The sequence below is a fragment of the Gymnoscopelus braueri genome (assembly GCF_963280865.1).
Source record: "Gymnoscopelus braueri genome assembly, chromosome: 2".
Lineage (NCBI taxonomy): Eukaryota > Metazoa > Chordata > Actinopteri > Myctophiformes > Myctophidae > Gymnoscopelus > Gymnoscopelus braueri.
In genome coordinates this window covers 2,789,454-2,809,400 of record NC_137604.1, presented here as the reverse complement: position 1 = coordinate 2,809,400, position 19,947 = coordinate 2,789,454, and the positions used below count along the sequence as shown (strand labels likewise).

The window sequence follows — 19,947 nt, the reverse complement described above, 5'->3', positions numbered from 1 at the left end:
CAAACACTCTATAGTAATGATTACTATCACAATATAGAGCTATTTAACACTGTTACTGAACAAACACTCTATAGTAATGATTACTATCATAATATAGAGCTAGTTAACACTGTTACTGAACAAACACTCTATAGCAATGATTACTATCACAATATAGAGCTATTTAACACTGTTACTGAACAAACACTCTATAGCAATGATTACTATCACAATATAGAGCTATTTAACACTGTTACTGAACAAACACTCTATAGTAATGATTACTATCACAATATAGATATATTTAACACTGTTACTGAACAAACACTCTATAGCAATGATTACTATCACAATATAGAGCTATTTAACACTGTTACTGAACAAGGTCCTAAAGATCACATTTAATAACAGTGTGGACTGTAGGTCTTAAAGATCACATTTTAGAAACAAGCCAATTTAGCTGCAGTCTGAACTGTCCAAGTCATTCACTGTGGTAGTGAAGGTACCATGCGCCATCTACTGGTGGGAGTGAGATGGAGCAGGTTACTTGACCTCAATGCAGCCGGATCATGAGGTAGGAAGTGTGTGTGTGTGTGTGTGTGTGTGTGTGTGTGTGTGTGTGTGTGTGTGTGTGTGTGTGTGTGTGTGTGTGTGTGTGTGTGTGTGTGTGTGTGTGTGTGTGTGTGTGTGTGTGTGTGTGTGTGTGTGTGTGTGTGTGTGTGTGTGTGTGTGTGTGTGTGTGTGTGTGTGTGTGTGTGTGTGTGTGTTTGCTTTAGTGTATTCAAACATCACCCCATACATACTTAAGTTGACCAGGGTTCCCTAGGGCTCTGTACTTGGTCCCCTCCTGTTTTTTTCCCTCCACACTAAATCTATTCAGCAGAAAATAGCTTCAACAGCAGGTTGTGTGAGCTTGTAGCTCGGTATAGTTTTATGAATGATGGCCTTTTATGCCCAAAACAGGGACATGAAGGTTGGTTTGAATAATTGTTTTGTCATCTGTGTCTCTATGCTGGAGAAATACATCCTTCTTCACTTCTTATCTCTCAGCTGTTAAATTACCCTTTAAAGGGACAGTTCACCCAAAAATAACTTTTTTTCTATGGATTAGTCACTCCATGGAGACTTGAATTCATGGATATTGTGATGTCCTGCGGACCGGTAGGCAGCGGTTCCGGTAGGAGACACAAATGAGACTCTTTGTGTCTCCTACCGGAACCGCTTTCTACCGGTCATCAAATTATTGGTTTAGGAATGAGACAAAAACATTTTTGGGGTGAAATATGCCTTTAACTTTTAAACTCCTCTCGGTTCCTCTGGCTCTGTTTATTTCTAAACCGTCTAGTAACTAATCCAGTGGTGATATGAATATTAAATCATCTATTAACTTCATCCATTGTTTAGTATAATGCTACCAGCTGTGGCACCGCATGGTTCTTCTCTCTGTCTCTGGATTCAACCTAAATATAATCCAAATGACTCTTTTTAACCAATCAACTCTCTCTCCTTCCTGTGTTGATTTAGTTTAGTTTTAGTCATATTTTAGTCGACTAAAATGTATTGTGGCGGTGCCTTGATGGAGTCGTAATGGCTGATTTACGTATTCTTAGCTATGTGCCGAAAATACCAGATCTACAAGCTCACAATGCGTCTGCGACACATTTTGAGCTTGTAGATCAGCTATTTTCGGAGCGCGACATCCACGCGCAGCCACATTTGTCTTAGTGGATCTCTGCTCCACTAGACGAGTCCCTCCATAACCTTTTAGTCTAGTTTTTATTTGTTGATGAAATTGTTAAAGGATCTACACCATGAATTTAAAAAGAATATTTGATATTTAATATCATATGGTGTATGTCCCTCAAACCTTTTTCAAAAGGTTTGAGCCTAAATCATCACTCAGATATACTCATCCCAAGTCAATTGTCTGTGGCTTATACAGCACTTTCAGCTGCAATACCAAAACGTCCTTTTGGGCAGGGGGGGGGGCTACTGAGCAATTCTGTCTGGCCATCATCAATGCAATGGCAATGCAAGTGATGTCACTTGCATTGCCATTCTGAAATGGCCTGTTCAGACACGCCCATTCTGAAAATCTCTGAAATGAGAATGAATGACTGAATGCTAAAAATATATATTTTTTGGGGTACAAGAGACACTGGGGAGCCCAAACCCCCCCCCCCCCCCCCCTCCAAAAAAAAAATTAAATTCATGGTGTGGCCCCTTTAATATATTTAGTCACACTTATAGTCATCATAGCTTAGTTTTGATTTAGTTTTGGTCAGTGGAAAAAGGAAGTCATAGTTTTAGTGGAGGACATTAACAGCGTCTCCTTCCCATCATGTCTCTTGTCTTTGCGTCAGAAATCCCGTCGTGACGTGGGGAACTTTGACAAGGAGTTCACCAAGATGGCGGTGGAGCTGACGCCCACAGACAAGCTGTTCATCATGAACCTGGACCAGAACGAGTTCCAGGGCTTCTCCTACACCAACCCCGAGTTCATCATCGAAGTGTGACCTACGGCCCACCCAGCCAGACGGCCCACTCACCCAGCCAGACGGCCCACCCACCCAGCCCAGCCAGGGGCCTAATCCTACACCAAACCTTAAGGTCCATATTGAAGTCTGGACGGCCCATCCATCCATCCAGCCAGCCAGACAGACAGACAGCCTTCCTTCCTCCCTGCATGTGGACCACCCAGCCACCACGTAGACCACCCACCCCAGAAAGGGGGTTCCTCCCAGGGGTGTTATTTGGGGTCTCAGGGTGTGGCAATTGCCGCCCCCTAGTGGTCACATTTAAAACAACTCTGAACATTGCTTTTTGCTAATTAATGTGATTTCAGATCTCAATCCATCTCCCTGTGACACATGTTTAATTGTCTTATTTTTACCCCCTTGTTTCCCCAATTTAGCCGTTATACCAATTAACCCCTCCCCACACACCTTGCTGAGTGTTGTATCCTATGACTCACCTGCCAGCTCACCTTACTCCTCCCGCCCAACACGCCCGCTGACAGGCTCCGCCCCCAGCCTGTAGGATTACATAATATGACAAATATCACCCTCCTCCCCGCCCGACTGCCCTCCCCTGAACGGCACGTTCAGGGGGGACCAATTGTGTTTGTGTTGACACTCGACAAAGTCCCCCCCCATAGTCCTGCCCCATAGGCGGGGCGTGGGTGAAGGGGTTGGGTGAAGGGTGGTGTAGTGGGGGTGTGGTCAGTGGTTGGATGGTGTAGTGGGGGTGTGGTCAGTGGTTGGGTGGTGGGTGGTGTAGTGAGGGTGTGGTCAGTGGTTGGGTGGTGTAGAGGGGGTGTGGTCAGTGGTTGGGAGGTGTAGTGAGGGTGTGGGCAGTGGTTGGGTGGTGTAGAAGGGGTGTGGTCAGTGGTCGGGTGGTGTAGTGGGGGTGTGGTCAGTGGTTGGGTGGTGGATGGTGTAGTGGGGGTGTGGTCAGTGGTTGGGTGGTGTAGTGGGGGTGTGGTCAGTGGTTGGGTGGTGTAGTGGGGGTGTGGTCAGTGGTTGGGTGTTGTAGTGGGGGTGTGGTCAGTGGTTGGGTGGTGTAGTGGGGCTGTGGTTAGTGGTTGGGTGGTGGGTGGTGTAGTGGGGGTGTGGGCAGTAATTGGATGGTGTAGTGGGGGTGTGGTCAGTGGTTGGTTGGTTGGTGTAGTGGGGGTGTGGTCAGTGGTTGGATGGTGTAGTGGGGGTGTGGTCAGTGGTTGGATGGTGTAGTGGGGGTGTGGTCAGTGGTTGGGTGGTGGGTGGTGTAGTGGGGGTGTGGCCAGTGGTTGGGTGTGTAGTGGGGTGTGGTCAGTGGTTGGGTGGTAGATGGTGTAGTGGGGGTGTGGTCAGTGGTTGGATGGTGTAGTGGGGGTGTGGTCAGTGGTTGGATGGTGTAGTGGGGGTGTGGTCAGTGGTTGGGTGTGTAGTGGGGGTGTGGTCAGTGGTTGGGTGTGTAGTGGGGGTGTGGTCAGTGGTTGGCTGGTTGGCTGGTGTAGTGGGGGTGTGGTCAGTGGTTGGGTGTGTAGTGGGGGGTGTGGTCAGTGGTTGGCTGGTGTAGTGGGGGTGTGGTCTGGATTCTAACCTGTGGTGAGGATATAACAAGAGGTTGACTCAAATAATTGTCCAAAACAAAGTAGGATTTTTAATGATGAAAATAACATATTTATTATTATTTATAAGTGGTCAGATGGGTGGGCTGCCGCAAACACCTTTGACATTTTCATGTGGGCCTGATGATCCATAAAAGGTTGAAAAACACTGATATAAAGTTAACTGTTGACTCAGTCAGACATGTCGTCTTCCAAACTTATGCAAAAAAAACTAATTTCACAAAGAATGAGATATAGCTGTCTTCTGTCATTCTCTGACTCTCTCTCTCTCTCTCTCTCTCTCTCTCTCTCTCTCTCTCTCTCTCTCTCTCTCTCTCTCTCTCTCTCTCTCTCTCTCTCTCAGTGTGTTCTTCTGGCATGTAAAGATGCCATTAGTTTTGTCAAAGGATTCAGAGAAGCACCATCATGATGTACCCAGTGAGGTAGTTCTGTCTTAAACTCACCATCATGTACCCAGTGAGGTAGTTCTGTCTTAAACTCACCATCATGTACCCAGTGAGGTAGTTCTGTCTTAAACTCAATTCATACTCCTTCATGTGATGGTGTCCCTGCCTACAAGAGCTGATCTCTTACTTAAAGGTGCTGTAAGTGATGTTATTTGTGTTTAAAACAAACACATCTTTGTTAAAAAGTTAAAGCTCCATATTCTGACAGTAGTCGTTGCTATTCACCTGTTTCCTAGGCTGTGTGTTTTCCACTTCCTGTCGATTTGAACCAATGAAATCCAATGAAACTGGTCAGATGACCAATGATATCCAATGAAATCGACAGGAAGTGGAAAACACACAGTCTAGGAAACAGGTGAATAGGACAGGGGTCTTCAACGTTTTCAGGCCAAGGACCCCCTTAGCTGAGAGAGAGATGAAGCAGGGACCCCCTCTATGTGGTATAAAATTGTGTTTCAGATCAACTTTTGCTGCTCTTTCTTCCCTCTACACCTATAACTATGCCAAAAACAGCAGATCTACAAGCTCACAACGCCAGGCGTTGTGAGCTTGTAGATCTGCTGTTTTTGGCTAAAGTTCTCCTCAGAAAAGGGATGCTAGGGTTCAAGTGGTTAATGTAAAAAAAAGAATCATATCACACAGAGATTTGGCGGACCCCCTGTAGTAACTCTGAGGACCCCCTAGGGGTCCCGGACCCCCTGCTATAGAGTGTTTGTTCAGCTCATGTCTCCTGTCCGCCTCAGTAGTAAAACAGAAAATACATTTTCAGGTGGAATAAAGATGTCATCCAGTCGGTAGAGAGAACGGCACAAAGACAATCCATCAGCTTATGTTCCAGTTCCCATATCACGTGTTTATCCTGTATGAATTCTCCTTCCTGATTGGGTGAAATTGGTATCCCGACCTTGAACATTGTATTTTCTAAAGAGCTGGAGAGACATGGAGACGCCCTGGTAACTGAACAGCAGAGCCCAATATGGAGATATTTAACACTTATTTGAACCAAAACATATCACAGCACCTTTTAAAGGGATATTTCACTTTCCAATATGTTTGGGGTCATTTTAACGTCTACTCAGACTTTTGTGTTTTGTCTTTATAAGTTGCTTGATTCAGTATTTAGATATTTGATATACTTCCTATACAAACCCTGTCACTCCATTTTAATCATGTTTAATCATGTTGGTTCTGGTGACTGATATTGTCCTTCTAATGCGTGAGGGGGCCGTGTTTTGTAAATTATTTATTTTATTATTTATTTTCACTAATTTCTTTGGAGGAAAAAAAAAGAAAAAGAAAATGAATGAAAAAAGTAATTGAAAAAACGTAGGCCTATTAGGATAACAACATCAGTCACCAGAACCAAGGACGGGTGTTTCAGATGAATAAGACCTGAAGCCGATTCTACAAATGTCTTTTAACTCCCAACAATATTATCTGAAAAGAAATGTATGTTTCTATATCAGTGGTGCTCAAACCTTTTCATGTCGCGGACCCCCAAAATGATATGTATTTGGTCGCGGACCCCCATATTGTTCCAGGGACCCCCCCAGAAGCAAAGATTTTAGTTAAAAATGTTCACTTTAAAACAATATATATTCAAAGATTTGCACACATTTTCACGATTTTTCAAAAATAGCAGATCTACAAGCTCATAGTGCGGCGCATGTGCTTCATGTGATCAAATGAATATCAAATATCTAAATACTGAATCAAGCAACTTAAACACTGTCTGGAGTGAAACACACAAGTAAAAGGTAAAGTGAAATATCCCTTTAAGAGCGCCACCATCATGTGACAGAGGTATAGCTAGCCGATAGGCCCATAACGACCTGAGGTGCAGCCGTTCTATGCATGTCATCATCGGCCCTTAAACTTAACAACAACATTTGCTATTGGCCGCTCCTGGAAAAGCCCACGGTTGTCTTCTTGAATCTGATTGGATCCTTCAGAACGGGTTTGACACGCTGAAGGTTTTTCTTTTTCCTTTTTTTCCAGGACGAGAAATGTGTGAGATCTAATAATGAGTATATGAAATGAAATGTAAGGTATATATGTTCAATACCAGTGGTTCTCAAACCTTTCAGGCCGTGACCCCCCCGAAAATAATCATATTTGAACTGGGGACCCACCAAATAATCATATTTGAACTGGGGACCCACCAAATAATCATATTTGAACTGGGGACCCACCAAATAATCATATTTGAACTGGGGACCCACCAAATAATCATATTTGAACTGGGGACCCCCCACCCAGACAAGCACTTGGAATTGTAGGAGTTGAGGCAAGTTTGACTTGGTTCCACAGATAAGTATTGTGAACATAGCTGATGTACATTGTCGATCGGCTACTTTCACAATGTCTGCCTCTTTCTTAGGTAATATTAGACAATTTGGCCAATGTTTGACCATGTTTTACACAGTATAGTTTATTGAATACTTTTGGCACAGTATGGTCTTGTTATTATTATTTCAATTTCATTTTAGAGGTATTAAAAAGATCTTAAAAGTCCTAAGTTGTCACTTTAGAAATGTGCAGATACTTCAAATCATCAAATCAAACTTTATTTATATAGCACATTTACATCGACAGGTCGAACCAAAGTGCTTCACAGTACAGAGCATAGTAGCATAGACAGGCAATGAATTAAATAGAATTAAAAGCAATAGAGTAAAAATGAGTCTTTAGTAGGGACTTGAAGGCCGTCAAAGACCGAGCAGTGCGAACATGGAGAGGCAGGGCGTTCCAGAGATTGGGACCGGCCACGGCGAACTTAGACTGTATGTTTTGTTTTGTTTACTGTTCGGTTTGTTTACCCGCCCATCATTTGCGGACCCCCCTGGGGATCCCGTCCCACAGTTTGAGAACCACTGTTCTATACCAATAATGAGCTGTGTTTCTGTCTCTGTGTAAACGTCGGATTTATACTTTGTCCCAAAACGGCGTCATGTGGACCGAAAGTATCACATCTATAAGCTATACTTTCGGTTTCCGCGGCTCCGTTGTATGACTTCACCCATTTTCAGCCTACAGTACATCTTCATATAATGGCTTCTTCTCACCAATGCTCGTTGTAAGATAAGCACCATTTATGGACAGTTCAGAAACCTATACCTGGCTACCAGTGACATCATCGGTTGGCAGGTTTGGTCATTTCAAAGAAGATTTTAAACTTCTTTTACATGTTTTTATCAATGCAAGAACCATGGCTTCTATTCATTAGTTAGAGTTATGATATATGGCCGACTGCCACACACAGCTATTCATTTCAATGAAAGTTGCTCAGTGGCGTTTGAAGCACCCGGAAGTCTGCCGGAAGAACCAATATTGGGTCCATTGGGTCTATGCCATATTGGGTCGAATAGGTGTGGCCATAGAGTTATGAGCAGGCGCACAAACGGTGGATGCAGGCGCAGTAGCATTTTAAATGCGGACGTATTGCATTCTGAGATTGACCACCAGGCGACGGCTGCTTCACTTTTGTACCGCGGCTCTGGGGGCTTGCTTCTATTTCATACGCTAACTTTCCAGGAAGTGAAAGGCTGTAGTTTCTATAGCTTGGAATCCTCTTTGAGACACAGAGTGCTTTTTAGTCTTAGCTTAGCGTTTTTAGCCTTTTAACTTGTTCCTTCCTGATAATGTTGTTTATTTTGTAAAGCGACTTTGTGTACTAAGAAAATATGTCTGATGTATTATTATTATTATTATTATTATTATTATTATTATTATTATTATTAGTTTTAGACCAGTGAGGGTGCCATCTTATAATGAGCATTAATGAGGAGCAATTATTCGAAGATAAGTTGTAAAATGAGTGAAGTGCTCCTTTAAAAGCATATATAGGAGATGATGTCCTCCTGTCTTCTCTCTGTATCTTCTTCCCTTTGTGTTTTCTGTTGCTATAGCAACACCTTCATCACTCCTCCTCTCCTCTCGCCTCCTATTGATTGATTGATTGATTGAATACTTTAAATGTAAACAGCACAGAGGTAGGCCTACAGTCAGACATTCAGGCTAAAAGGATAACACAAAAAAAATGTCCTGGGGGCTTGTTTCCATTGTTCCATTGTTTTCCACATGTATTCAATTCATCAACATAGCATATTAAACACATTCCTACATGTCAACAACAAAGGAGAAAAAGACACCCTTGTGGTCTCCTCCTGGTGGATGGTTTTTCAGGCCAGTTTTGAAAGAAACCAGTGATTCACATCCTTTAATGGATGTTGTCAGGACTTTATACATTATGATGACAGAGCAGTAGAAAGAGAATGTCTCCATGTTTGTTCTGTATTTGGGGGGTATCACATCATGGTGGCTCCCTCTAGTGGTCTCTTTAAATATCTTAAATACCAATCCTATTGATATGGTCTTAACCCTGTCTTCTACCCTGACCATCCCAGACTAAACTTAACCCTGTCTTCTACCCTGACCATCCCAGACTAAACTTAACCCTGTCTTCTATCCTGAGCCATCCCAGACTAAACTTAACCCTGTCTTCTACCCTGACCATACCAGACTAAACTTAACCCTGTCTTCTACCCTGAGTCATCCCAGACTAAATTTAACCCTGTCTTCTACCCTGACCATCCCAGACTAGCAAAGTGTGTTGGAATTGAGTGGGTCATGGGTCTATGGGTGGGTCTATCTATGGGTGGGTGTATCTATGGGTGGGTCTATCTATGGGTGGGTCTATCTATGGGTGGCTCTATCTATGGGTCTATAGCTATGGGTGGCTCTATCTATGGGTCTATATCTATGGGTGGCTCTATCTATGGGTCTATATCTATGGGTGGCTCTATCTATGGGTCTATATCTATGGGTGGGTCTATCTATGGGTCTATATCTCTTCAAGTGGAGGCAGCCTGTTACCTTCCTGCTACTGTAGAATGATGCAGTGGTTCTCAAAGTGTGGTCCGAGGACCCCCAGGTCAGTGTCCTTAAGGGGGTCCCCAGCAGCATGAGGTAACATGACATCAAAATCACTTTTGCAACTGAAAACACCAGCTACTTGACTATAGCAGATCTACAAGCTTTGTGGATCTGTTTGAGACATTTTAACAACACAAATCTTGTGACATGAGAAAGTGTGCAAACTACTGGTTTACAGGTCACAGGTTGGATCTCTACCATAGAGTTATAACTTATAATATATCTAGAGCAGGGGTCTTCAACGTCTTCAGGCCAAGGACCCCCTAGCTGAGAGAGAGAGATGAAGCAGGGACCCCCTCTATATTGTATAAAATTGTGTTTCAGATTATACTTTTTTTTGTTTACTTGGTCTGCTCTTTTTTCCCTCTACCCCTACACCTCTTTGCCAAAAATAGCAGATCTACAAGCCCACAACGCCTCACAGTGCAAGGCTGCTATTTTTGGCTAAAGTTCTCCTCAGAAAAGGGATGCTATAGGGTTGAAGTGGTTAATGTAAAAGGAAAAAATACTATCACACCCCCTAGGGGTCCCGGACCCCCTGGGCGGATTGCCCCGCCCCCAGCTATTAATTTCTATGAAAGTTGCTCAGTGGCGTTTGAAGCATCCGGAAGTCTGCATGCCGGAAGTTTAATATTGGGTCCATTGGGTCTAATATAATCTGTCTGCCGGAAGTACCAATATTGGGTCCAATAGGCGTGGTCATAGAGTTATGAGCAGCCTGCGCACAAACGGAAATTATGTTTTTAAATGTGGAAGTGTCGCTGTTCTACCAAACAGCTCTGGGGGCTTGATCTCTAGAGGAGAGGAGAGGAGAGGAGAGGAGAGGACTGTGATGATATGTTGCATGTTCTGTCTCTAACTGTGTGAGAGACACATCTTATCTGACAATAATACACCTACATTGGAATACCTCTGTCTCCTGTCTTACTTTCATGTTCTGTGCGTGCGTGCGTGCGTGTGTGCGTGTGTGTGTGTGCGTGCGTGAGCGCGCGCCCCTCACGTGCAGACACAAACACACGCGTAGCGTGGGGGAAAACGCCATAAAGCAAAGAGTTGCAAATGTTTGCTTTAAAGAATATATATTCAAAGATTTGCAAAAATAGTCAAGATTTTAGCGTGCTATGAGCTTGTAGATCTGCTATTTTTGAATAGCCAAACAATCAAAAAATGCGTACACAGATGTGTTCCAGGATTGATTGGGTTAATCCACACTACATGATGTGTTTGTTTGCTGAAGGGGAGGGGAGGGGGAGAGTGTGGGGGGGAGGGGGAGGCTGAGTGGGGCGTTCATGCACTCTGCCTACCGGCCCGGCTTTGACTTGTCCCGTCCCTCGCGACCAGACCAGGCTGTTCCAGGCTGTTCCAGGCTGTTCCAGGCTAACTCTCTTTAAACACTCAACTTTACAGAAGTTCTCGTTTTCTTTTCTATTTTTTTGCCAGGTTAGTTCCCGATTCTAAACTCACATCTTTTGAATCAGCTTTATATTCAATTTGTATAATAATCTTCTGAATTAATTCTCGGATTGTAATTTACACTTTTCTGATTCCTTTTTTTTTTTTTTTTTACATCTTCGGAATTAATTTTACGGATTACGATTTTTCATCTTCTGAAATTAACTCTCGGATTATAATTGACTTTGTTACTGTACGCGCATTCGTTTGGTCCTCCTGTCTGTGTGCGCTTCTGGACATGGAGACCTGTGTGTGACCCTGGGTCCCTGACCCTGACCCTGACCCAGACGCACTCCACACGGAGGTAGAGATTAACCCCACTGGTCACTCCATCCATCCATCCATCCATCATCCGTCCCTCCATCCATCATCCACAACCAGAACCATTTGGAGAAGATAGGATGTTAAACAATTGGCTCCTCAAATGGTGTGGATTTGGCAGCCTTCGGATTGGTTCAAACGTCGCCAAACGGAGAACCAGAGAGAGTTTCTGAAGCCCCGGGAGGGAGTCCACGTTTCATCGGGAGTAAGAGGAGCAGGAGGAGGAGGAGGAAGGATGAGGCGTAGATACCAGGGCGTCTTGATGCTGCTGACCACGGCGGGCGCGTTCTGCGCCTTCAGCCTGATGACCATCGCCGTGGGAACGGACTACTGGCTGTACTCCCGGGGGATGTGTCGTCCCAAACACCACTTTGAGAACGAGACCATCCGCAAGAACGAGGAGGTCCTGACCCACTCTGGACTGTGGAGGACCTGTTGTACTGAAGGTAGGTTCTGACTCTGAAGGTAGGTCCTGACCAGTGGTGGAAAAAGTACTCAAATTCTTTACTTAAGTAAAAGTACCAATACTGCAATATAAAAATACTCTGTTACAAGTAAAAGTCCAGAATTAAAAATGTAATTGAGTAAAAGTACAAAAGTATTGGCATAAAAATGTACTTAAAGTACCAAAAGTAAAAGTACTAAATATTTGAAAATAGCAGATCTACAAGCTCACAACGCGTCGCGATGCGACGCATTGTGAGCTTGTAGATCTGCTATTTTCAAATAGCCTATGTATAAAATAGGGCTAAAGTGGTCAATGTATGTTTCATTATATCATAGTTTATATCTGAAAAGTAACTAGTAACTAAAGTTTTCAAATAATTGTAGTGGAGTAAAAGTACAATATTTGCCTCTGAGATGTAGTGGAGTAGAAGTAAAAGTATTGGAAATTAGAAATACTCAAGTTAAGTACAAATACCTCAAAATGTTACTTAAGTACAGTACTTAAGTAAATGTACTTAGTTACTTTCCACCACTGGTCCTGACCCACTCTGAAGAACCTGTTGTACTAAAGGTAGGTTCTGACCCACTCTGGACTGTGGAGAACCTGTTGTACTGAAGGAGCGTTAACAACAATCTGGTACCAACCACCCATAAAACAAACATGGGCAAATTCTCCTTCTACAGCACTGCCACCCAGGTGTGGAATAGTCTAAGCCCATCCCTCAAAAAATGCAGTTCGCTGGGCTCATTTAAAACAGCCCTGAAAACTCACCTTTCAGGAGGCCAAAAAAAGGAGGTGTACCATTTTTCCCGTTAGACAGACGACCCCCCCCCCCCCCCATTGTTGTACATATAGCAAAATTTCTTTTCTGCATTTTTTTGTTTTTGTTCATACACATAGTGTTATTTTTTCTGTACTTTTTGTGTTGATATTTGAACTATTGGTGCCCCTATGACTATGAATTGAATACCAAGGACGGGGTCGGATTTATAGGAGTTGAGGCCCATGGACTAGAGTAATTATTTTCTTACTTTAATTCGGTTAATTCGGTAGGGTTACTACTTTGATCATAAAAAAATATATATATACATATATATATATATATATATATATATATATATATATATATATATATATATATATATACATATATATATATATATATATATATATATATATATATATATATATATATATATAGGGCTTCAGCCCACCTAGCCCAGCGGTAAGTCCGGCCCTAATCTCTCAAGAACAGATTCTGCTCTGCGTTGGAATCTGTCGTGAAGGTTCGTCATAACGTGTACACACTGGGCTACAAGTGGGCGTGCCTTCAGATCAGGAAGCAGGCTGCGCTTTACCCAATCAAATGTAGTGGGCGGGATTTACGTGTCCGCCGATCCTTCCCCACTTGAAACCAACCAGAACGAATTTAACAATAGCGTCCGCGGAGCAGACAAAACCACGAAAAGATATTCACATTTTAACTTGCTCTTTCATCATAGAAACAAGTGGGCTTATAACCAAAACGATCCATGTTCTCTGGGAGAAGTGGTGTTAGTGTTCCGTGTAGAAATATTGTTAGTGGGAATGAAAACATAGTCGCACCACCCGGAAGTGAAACGCTGAAGGCAGACCAAAACCCTGGTTTCCTTGCGCACGGGTGCTCCGTCGTCATTGTCCCAGAGCCAAGTGAGATAGTACAAACAGCAGAGGGCGCTGTTTTTCCTTCTCAATTGGCTCTGGGTTCCCAGATTGGTCCGGCCCTGACCAAGGACCTCAATGGAAACAAGACCGCAAGGACGTTTTTGAGCGGATCTTTTAGACAAAGTATTATATTAAATGTAACTGTGCTATTTTACATATTTGTGCCTAATAAAATATTCAATCAAAGGTCCTGACCCACTCTGGACTGTGGAGGACCTGTTGTACTGAAGGTATAGGTTCTGCTGTCTGAAGAGAACCTTTGTTTTGTAGTTCCAAACTGTCCAGCTTAATTCAAATCAAGCGTCCCAAAAACACTTTCATGGAAACTAAGCAATACATTCTCATAGATACAGCCAAATTAGCCATGTAAAAAAAAAGGTGAGACGATTAACACTTGTTCATCAATACTTGTCAAACATAAGCCTACTAGGCCAGGGGTCTTCAACAGGGGGTCCGGGACCCCTAGGGGGTCCTCAGAGTTACTACAGGGGGTCCGCCAAATCTTTGTGTGATAGGATCTTTTTTTTTTTACATTAACCACTTGAACCCTAGCATCCCTTTTCTGAGGAGAACTTTAGACAAAAATAGCAGATCTACAAGCTCACAATGCCTCGCGCTGCGAGGCGTTGTGAGCTTGTAGATCGGCTATTTTTGGCAAAGAGTTATAGGTGTAGAGGGAAAGAAGAGCAGCAAAAGTTGATCTGAAACACAATTTTATACAATATAGAGGGGGTCCCTGCTTCATCTCTCTCTCAGCTAGGGGGTCCTTGGCCTGACAACGTAGCCTGGCTCCACCCCCTGAATCGTTTGCCTCGCATTCAGGGTCTGGTGACGCTGTCGAAGGCGGGTGTTTCTCGGTTGAAAATCTGTACGAAGAATCGGGATCGGGATAATCCAGTATGAACCAATCGCCAAAGAGTCTTTGAAAAAAAAACTTTGGCCACGCCCCCATCTCCGAAATCGGCTGCATTGAGAGGGCTTTCAAACTGAATAATGGAGTGAAACAAAATGAAAATTCAGGCTGAGTGTCAGGCTACTGACAACGTTGAAGACCCCTCTACTAGGCTACTAATGATGAAATGAAACAGACATGGAGTGTCAAGATTATACAATATTTTAGTGAGATCATAAAAAAAAACAAAAGGTTTTACATTCAGTAACCCTACATTATAACAACCCATTCAAACCAGGAAAGCATCTGTGTCACTTTGGATTCCTACAGCAACAAAAATAAATCTGAAAACTGTAACATGGGCCTCAGGTCTAAATGGACTAAAAGTACTGTGTGTCCATCAATAGTACATGATGGAATTGTAATAAAACCATATTTGATAGACATAATTATCGCCCACATGTTACTGATTATAGATAATGTTATATCCTATCCTATCCTATCCTATCCTATCCTATCCTATCCTATCCTATCCTACTACTTTAATTGAAATGACCTCCATAATATGTCAGGGGTTGGTCAACACACGAACACTCCACTTGCCCGGTACTGTTGATCAGAGCTCTGGCTATAATATAGGCTTCTTACCCCGTCTTCAATATACTTACATATTGTACGGTTAATATAAAACTACATTTCCTACTACATCTTAACATTTTAGCCACAGCAGCTTTCCTTCTTTCTGGCCTCAGTATCTTTTTATTCGATTAGTCGAACCATGATCAGTCATAACCATAAGGACTTTATGATCAGTCATAACCATAAGGACTTTATGATCAGTCATAACCATAAGGACTTTATGATCAGTCATAACCATAAGGACTTTATGATCAGTCATAACCATAAGGACTTTATGATCAGTCATAACCATAAGGACTTTCCACTGCAGCTACCACTGCAGAATATGGACTGTGATGTGATCGGGCCTAGATGTGAGGGCCGCGAAGCGGCCCAAACCTCTAGTTATTGTAATCCGTTCTATATTTCCTGTTCGCATTTCCATTGTGGTCAATTTATTTATGTATTCAATTCATCAAAAAAGTATAAAAAATAAATAAAAATAACAATAGCGTACAAAGGAGAAAAAGGAAGACAGCCTTTCTATGGGCATTTGCATGAACCTCCTCTTGTGGTCTCCTGATAGATGTTCTTACATTTACATTTATATAATTGGTTCATTGTGTCTCTACAGAGATGTGTGTTTTGTGATGCTGGTAACCATGGTGACATGAGGCCACGGCAGCATCGATACGGATCAATAGGCGGAGCTGATAGGCTGATAGGGGGTGTGGTTTATCAATACCGTGTCCACATCATTACACAAGTTCAGTGCCGATCAGCACAGAGAACTATTGATTGTTACGCAGACAGAACCCAGCGGAGCACTACTTCACTTTCTATCTGCTTTCACTGCATGTTGCACTTTATAAAAGCACTTTTCAGGGCTGGGAAAGATACTCACGTTGTTTACCACCATGTAAAAATACTCTAGTTACAAGTAGAAGTTTGTTTTTAATTTAAAAAAGTACTTGAGTGAAGGTACAAATGTATTGCCATCACATTGTACCAAAAGTACTCACTATGCAGAAATGTCCTATTTCAAGCTTTATTTAAAAAGTTGTAGAGCAGCCTGCACACCGGCTTTTCAAGGTAAACGATCACTTTGATTGAATACGTTATTAACAATGTGTAAACATTACAGTGGTACCATTTAACAATGAGTGTTAAATGGATAAGATAAAAAAGCCCTAGGGCCCTAGCCCAGTTGGGGGGGGGGGGCATTTCTGGGGTTAAACTTAGAATATCTACAGAAAAACTGTTGGGGTGGGGGGGGGGGCATTTCTGGGGTTAGACTTAGAATATCTACAAAAAACTGTTGGGGGGGGGGGGCATTTCTGGTATTAAGCTTAGAAGACTTTTCTAGGACCACTTACACATTGCACACAGGTGCTCTTTTATGGCTGTTTTGAAGGAGGGTAAGGAGTCACCCTTTCTGATGTTTGTTGGAAGGGCGTTCCAGGTTTTGGTGGCATGGCAGTAGAACTATTGTTTCCCCGTGTTTGTGCTGAAACTGGATTGAGTTGAGATCAGTGGAGCTCCCTCTGGTGTGAGTCTTTCACGTTGTTGAAGTAGCCTGTTAGGTATAAGAGTATTCCTGTTTTATTGAGAATCTTGAAGACAAGGCCCAATGAATGTTGTTTCACTCTGTCCTCCACCCTGAGCCATCCCACCCTAGCATAATGAGGGTTAGGTGTTGATAGGTCTAAGAACTATGTAATTATGTATAATATTGATATCTGCCTAACTCAGGTTATATCAAATTGACTTCTCAATCCCACTGTCAAGCTGTCAACTTTCCCCTAGAAGTCAGGTCTTTCAGTGCATGTGTTTGATCAACTTTATACAGGAGACATATTTCATTCTGTTTGTAACCTTGTTGTTGCAAGGCTCGTGGAATGCAATCATATTGTTAGTTAGGAGCAATTGTTTTCAGAACATACAGGACTTGGTCACCCAGAACTTTGGGGCTGATTAAGCCTAAATCTGAAGGAAGGTCACGTTATCAAATCCTTGGTTGCTAGGGAAACGAAGCAAGATGGCCACCGCTGAAGATAACATGGAGCCATAATATGTAAACAATTATGTCATCGTTACGGAGCAGGATACGTTGTCTTGGTAACCCACCTGATAAGATACTGTAAAACTATCTTCCACACTGACCAGCTCAGAGAGAGAGCACTTAGCCTAGAACTCATCTGTACTCTAAGCCTCCGTCTGTTCTCTCGAATACAGTAATCAATTTCTATACATACCATGGCTGTGTGTGTGTCTTATTGCTTCTTGAAATTAATCAGAACTTCTTGGGTAATAAGATTTTTTATTTATAATAAGGTATAGGCATCAAATTCCTATCTTATCAGGTGTGTTCTAGGTGAGAGGCGAAGTAGTAACCTGACCAGTAACCAGTTTGTTTTGACAGGTCTGAAACTTTGTTTGTAATGCCTTTGTGGTGCTAAAGTACCAGGAGGTGCATGCATATAGTCAAAATGACATTGGATGAGTGCTCCAGCTAGTGTCCTCAGTGTGTTCCTACTGACCACCGAGGAGATCCTGAATCGAAATCTTGTTCTTTGATTAACTTTTCTGATTACTTTTGTTGCCATTTTTTCACTTGAAACGTTGGCCTCTAAAATTCAACCCAGGCAGATCATTTCTTCTTTCCTTGTGATAACATCGTCGCCCACTTTGACCGTGAAGTCTTTGGCCCTGCTGAGTTTAATTCTGGACCCAAAAAGAATGGATTCAGTTTTTCCCAGGTGTAATGATGAGTTTGTTATCAGCGAGCCAGGTGCAGCTTTTTCAACCTGTAATGTGTCCTTGCCCCGAGACCAGGAGTGCCGACTATACTGATTGATGAGTTGAAGGCAATTGGTTTTGATTGAGTGCATCAGTGGGCTGGATGAAATCCTATGTGGAGGGAAGAGAACAGGTGTTGGATGTGAACAGAACCCTGTCCTCCCCCCTCTCTGTGAGCTGCGGCGTTCCTCAAGGAAGCATACTAGGGCCTTTATTATTCCTATTATACATAAACGACATGCCATCAGCTTGTGTCTAATTTGTTCTTGTTGGCGGATGACTCGGCAGTAGAGTGATTTATAGTGTCAAACGCCTTTTGGAGGTCCAGCATGATCATGCTGCAGTATTTGCCCGAGTCAACCTCACGGTTGATGGAGTCGGTCAAATAGAGTACGCGGGTGTCAGTGGAGTGAGATGTTCTAAATCCAGATTGGAATTTGTACATACGTTTTTTTCATTAGGGTACTTTTCGACAGAGTGCCGCACTGTGAGCTTGTAGATCTGCTATTTGTTTTAAATCTTGAAAATGTCTCTTTTTTAAAAGCTACATTTTTTTAACTCAAATCTCTGCTTCTGGGGGTCCCTGGAACAATCTTTTTGAGATGGGGGTCCGCGGCCAAATACATATAATTTTGGGGGTCCTTGACATGAGAAAGTTTGAGAACCACTGTTGTTGTTGCTGCAACTTGTTCTACAATGACTCAGCTTGACTGATGGCATACAGCTTCAGGGCAAAGTCCTCATCATCTACCCCAATGATTTTTAAAGCCTTTATTTTGGGTAATGTCTATAGCTGCCCGAGAGTGGTTTGTGTGGCATTCATCCAGGCTAGAGGCAGGACTACTCCATAATTGTACTCCTGACCTGGGTTTTGTAGATGTTGGCTCTGCCTTTAGCACCAAGCTTGTTGTCCATAGCTTTGGCAGTGCTCCAAAACTATAGAGTACAGAAGTCCTGACGTCACTCGTTCATCCCCTGGTTCGTAAAGTCATTTCTCTATGGAGAATAACATTGGGTCATCTTAGAATCATCTCATATAAGAATTGTGGTCCAAAAATAAACAAACTGTCTCGGCGATATTGTCAGGGAGGAGGTTCTGTATCGTTTATGATAGTCAGTCACTCATCTTTGAGTCTGTTTCTGGCGAAAATTTAACTAATTCGTCGGAAGTAACATTATCGTTTTCTCACAGTCAGTTGATGCTTCATATCCATAAGAGTCAAACCGCCGGGATCATTTGTTTATTTTTGGAACACAGTTCTTATTTGACGCGATATTAAACACGTCTATGGACATTCAGAACGGGGGGGGGGAAACCGCGACCCAGGTAGGATGTGTAAATTACGTCAGACTTCGGTGCTCTATACTTTATACAAAACACCTCTGTCGGTAGGTCAGTATCTCTCGATTACTCCCAATCAATAGTCTGATTAAGCGCGGGTAGGTCAGTATCTCGCTTATTTAGACCATTCAATCGTCTGATTCAACGTGCATTGACAGCATCTGTCCCTCTGTCGCTTTGTATCTGTGTTGCTCAACGTGGTCGTTGACGTCATCAAGCTTCGCTGCGTCATCGGAGCTACAGTTGTAGTTTTGTATCTTTGTATCAGTGGTGTAAAGTAACTAAGTACATTTACTCAAGTACTGTACTTAGTACAATTGTTGTTGTTTTTTTTACTTTACTGGAGTATTTCAAATGTTCAGTACTTCTATTTCTACCCCACTACATCTCAGAGGCAAATAATGTACTTTTACTCCACTACAATCATTTGAAAACTTTAGTTACTTTGTAGATTTTGATTATTATTACAAAACATGCATTAACCCCTTCAGCCCTATATACATTTCGGCCATTTGAAAATAGCCGATCTATAAGCTCACAATGCGTCGCGATGCGACACGTTGTGAGCTTGTAGATCAGCTATTTTCAAAAGATTTGAATACATTTTATACATTTGAAAACTTGTGAAATGGGACATTCTGCATAATGAGCAGTTTCTACTTTTGGTACTTTAAGTACATTTTGATACCAATACTTTTGTACTTCTACTCAAGTAAGTATTTCTACATTGTGGTATTGATACTTTTACTTAAGTAAAAAAAATGTCCACCACTGCTCTGTATCTGGAAGTTCAACTCAGCTCAACTTCAATTTATATCTTTGTATCTTTTGTAGCAGATCTACAAACGTCAGATGTATCTTTGTATCTTCATGTCGCTGTGCTTCCATTGAACATGAATG

The 19,947-nt window shown here is 42.5% G+C and overlaps 1 protein-coding gene across 1 annotated transcript in view; it reads left to right on the top strand.

Annotated features, from left to right (window-relative positions):
• Positions 1 to 11,503: 11,503 nt before the first annotated feature.
• LOC308075186 (voltage-dependent calcium channel gamma-3 subunit-like) overlaps positions 11,504 to 19,947 on the top strand; it is a gene marked incomplete at its 3' end in the record, with an annotated part of 14,275 nt that continues 5,831 nt past the window's right edge. Inside the window, exon 1 of the mRNA XM_080414859.1 lies at positions 11,504 to 11,690. Within this exon, the coding sequence (XP_080270985.1) occupies positions 11,507 to 11,690 (184 nt within the window). The 5' untranslated portion in view covers positions 11,504 to 11,506. The remainder of the gene's footprint in view (positions 11,691 to 19,947) is intronic.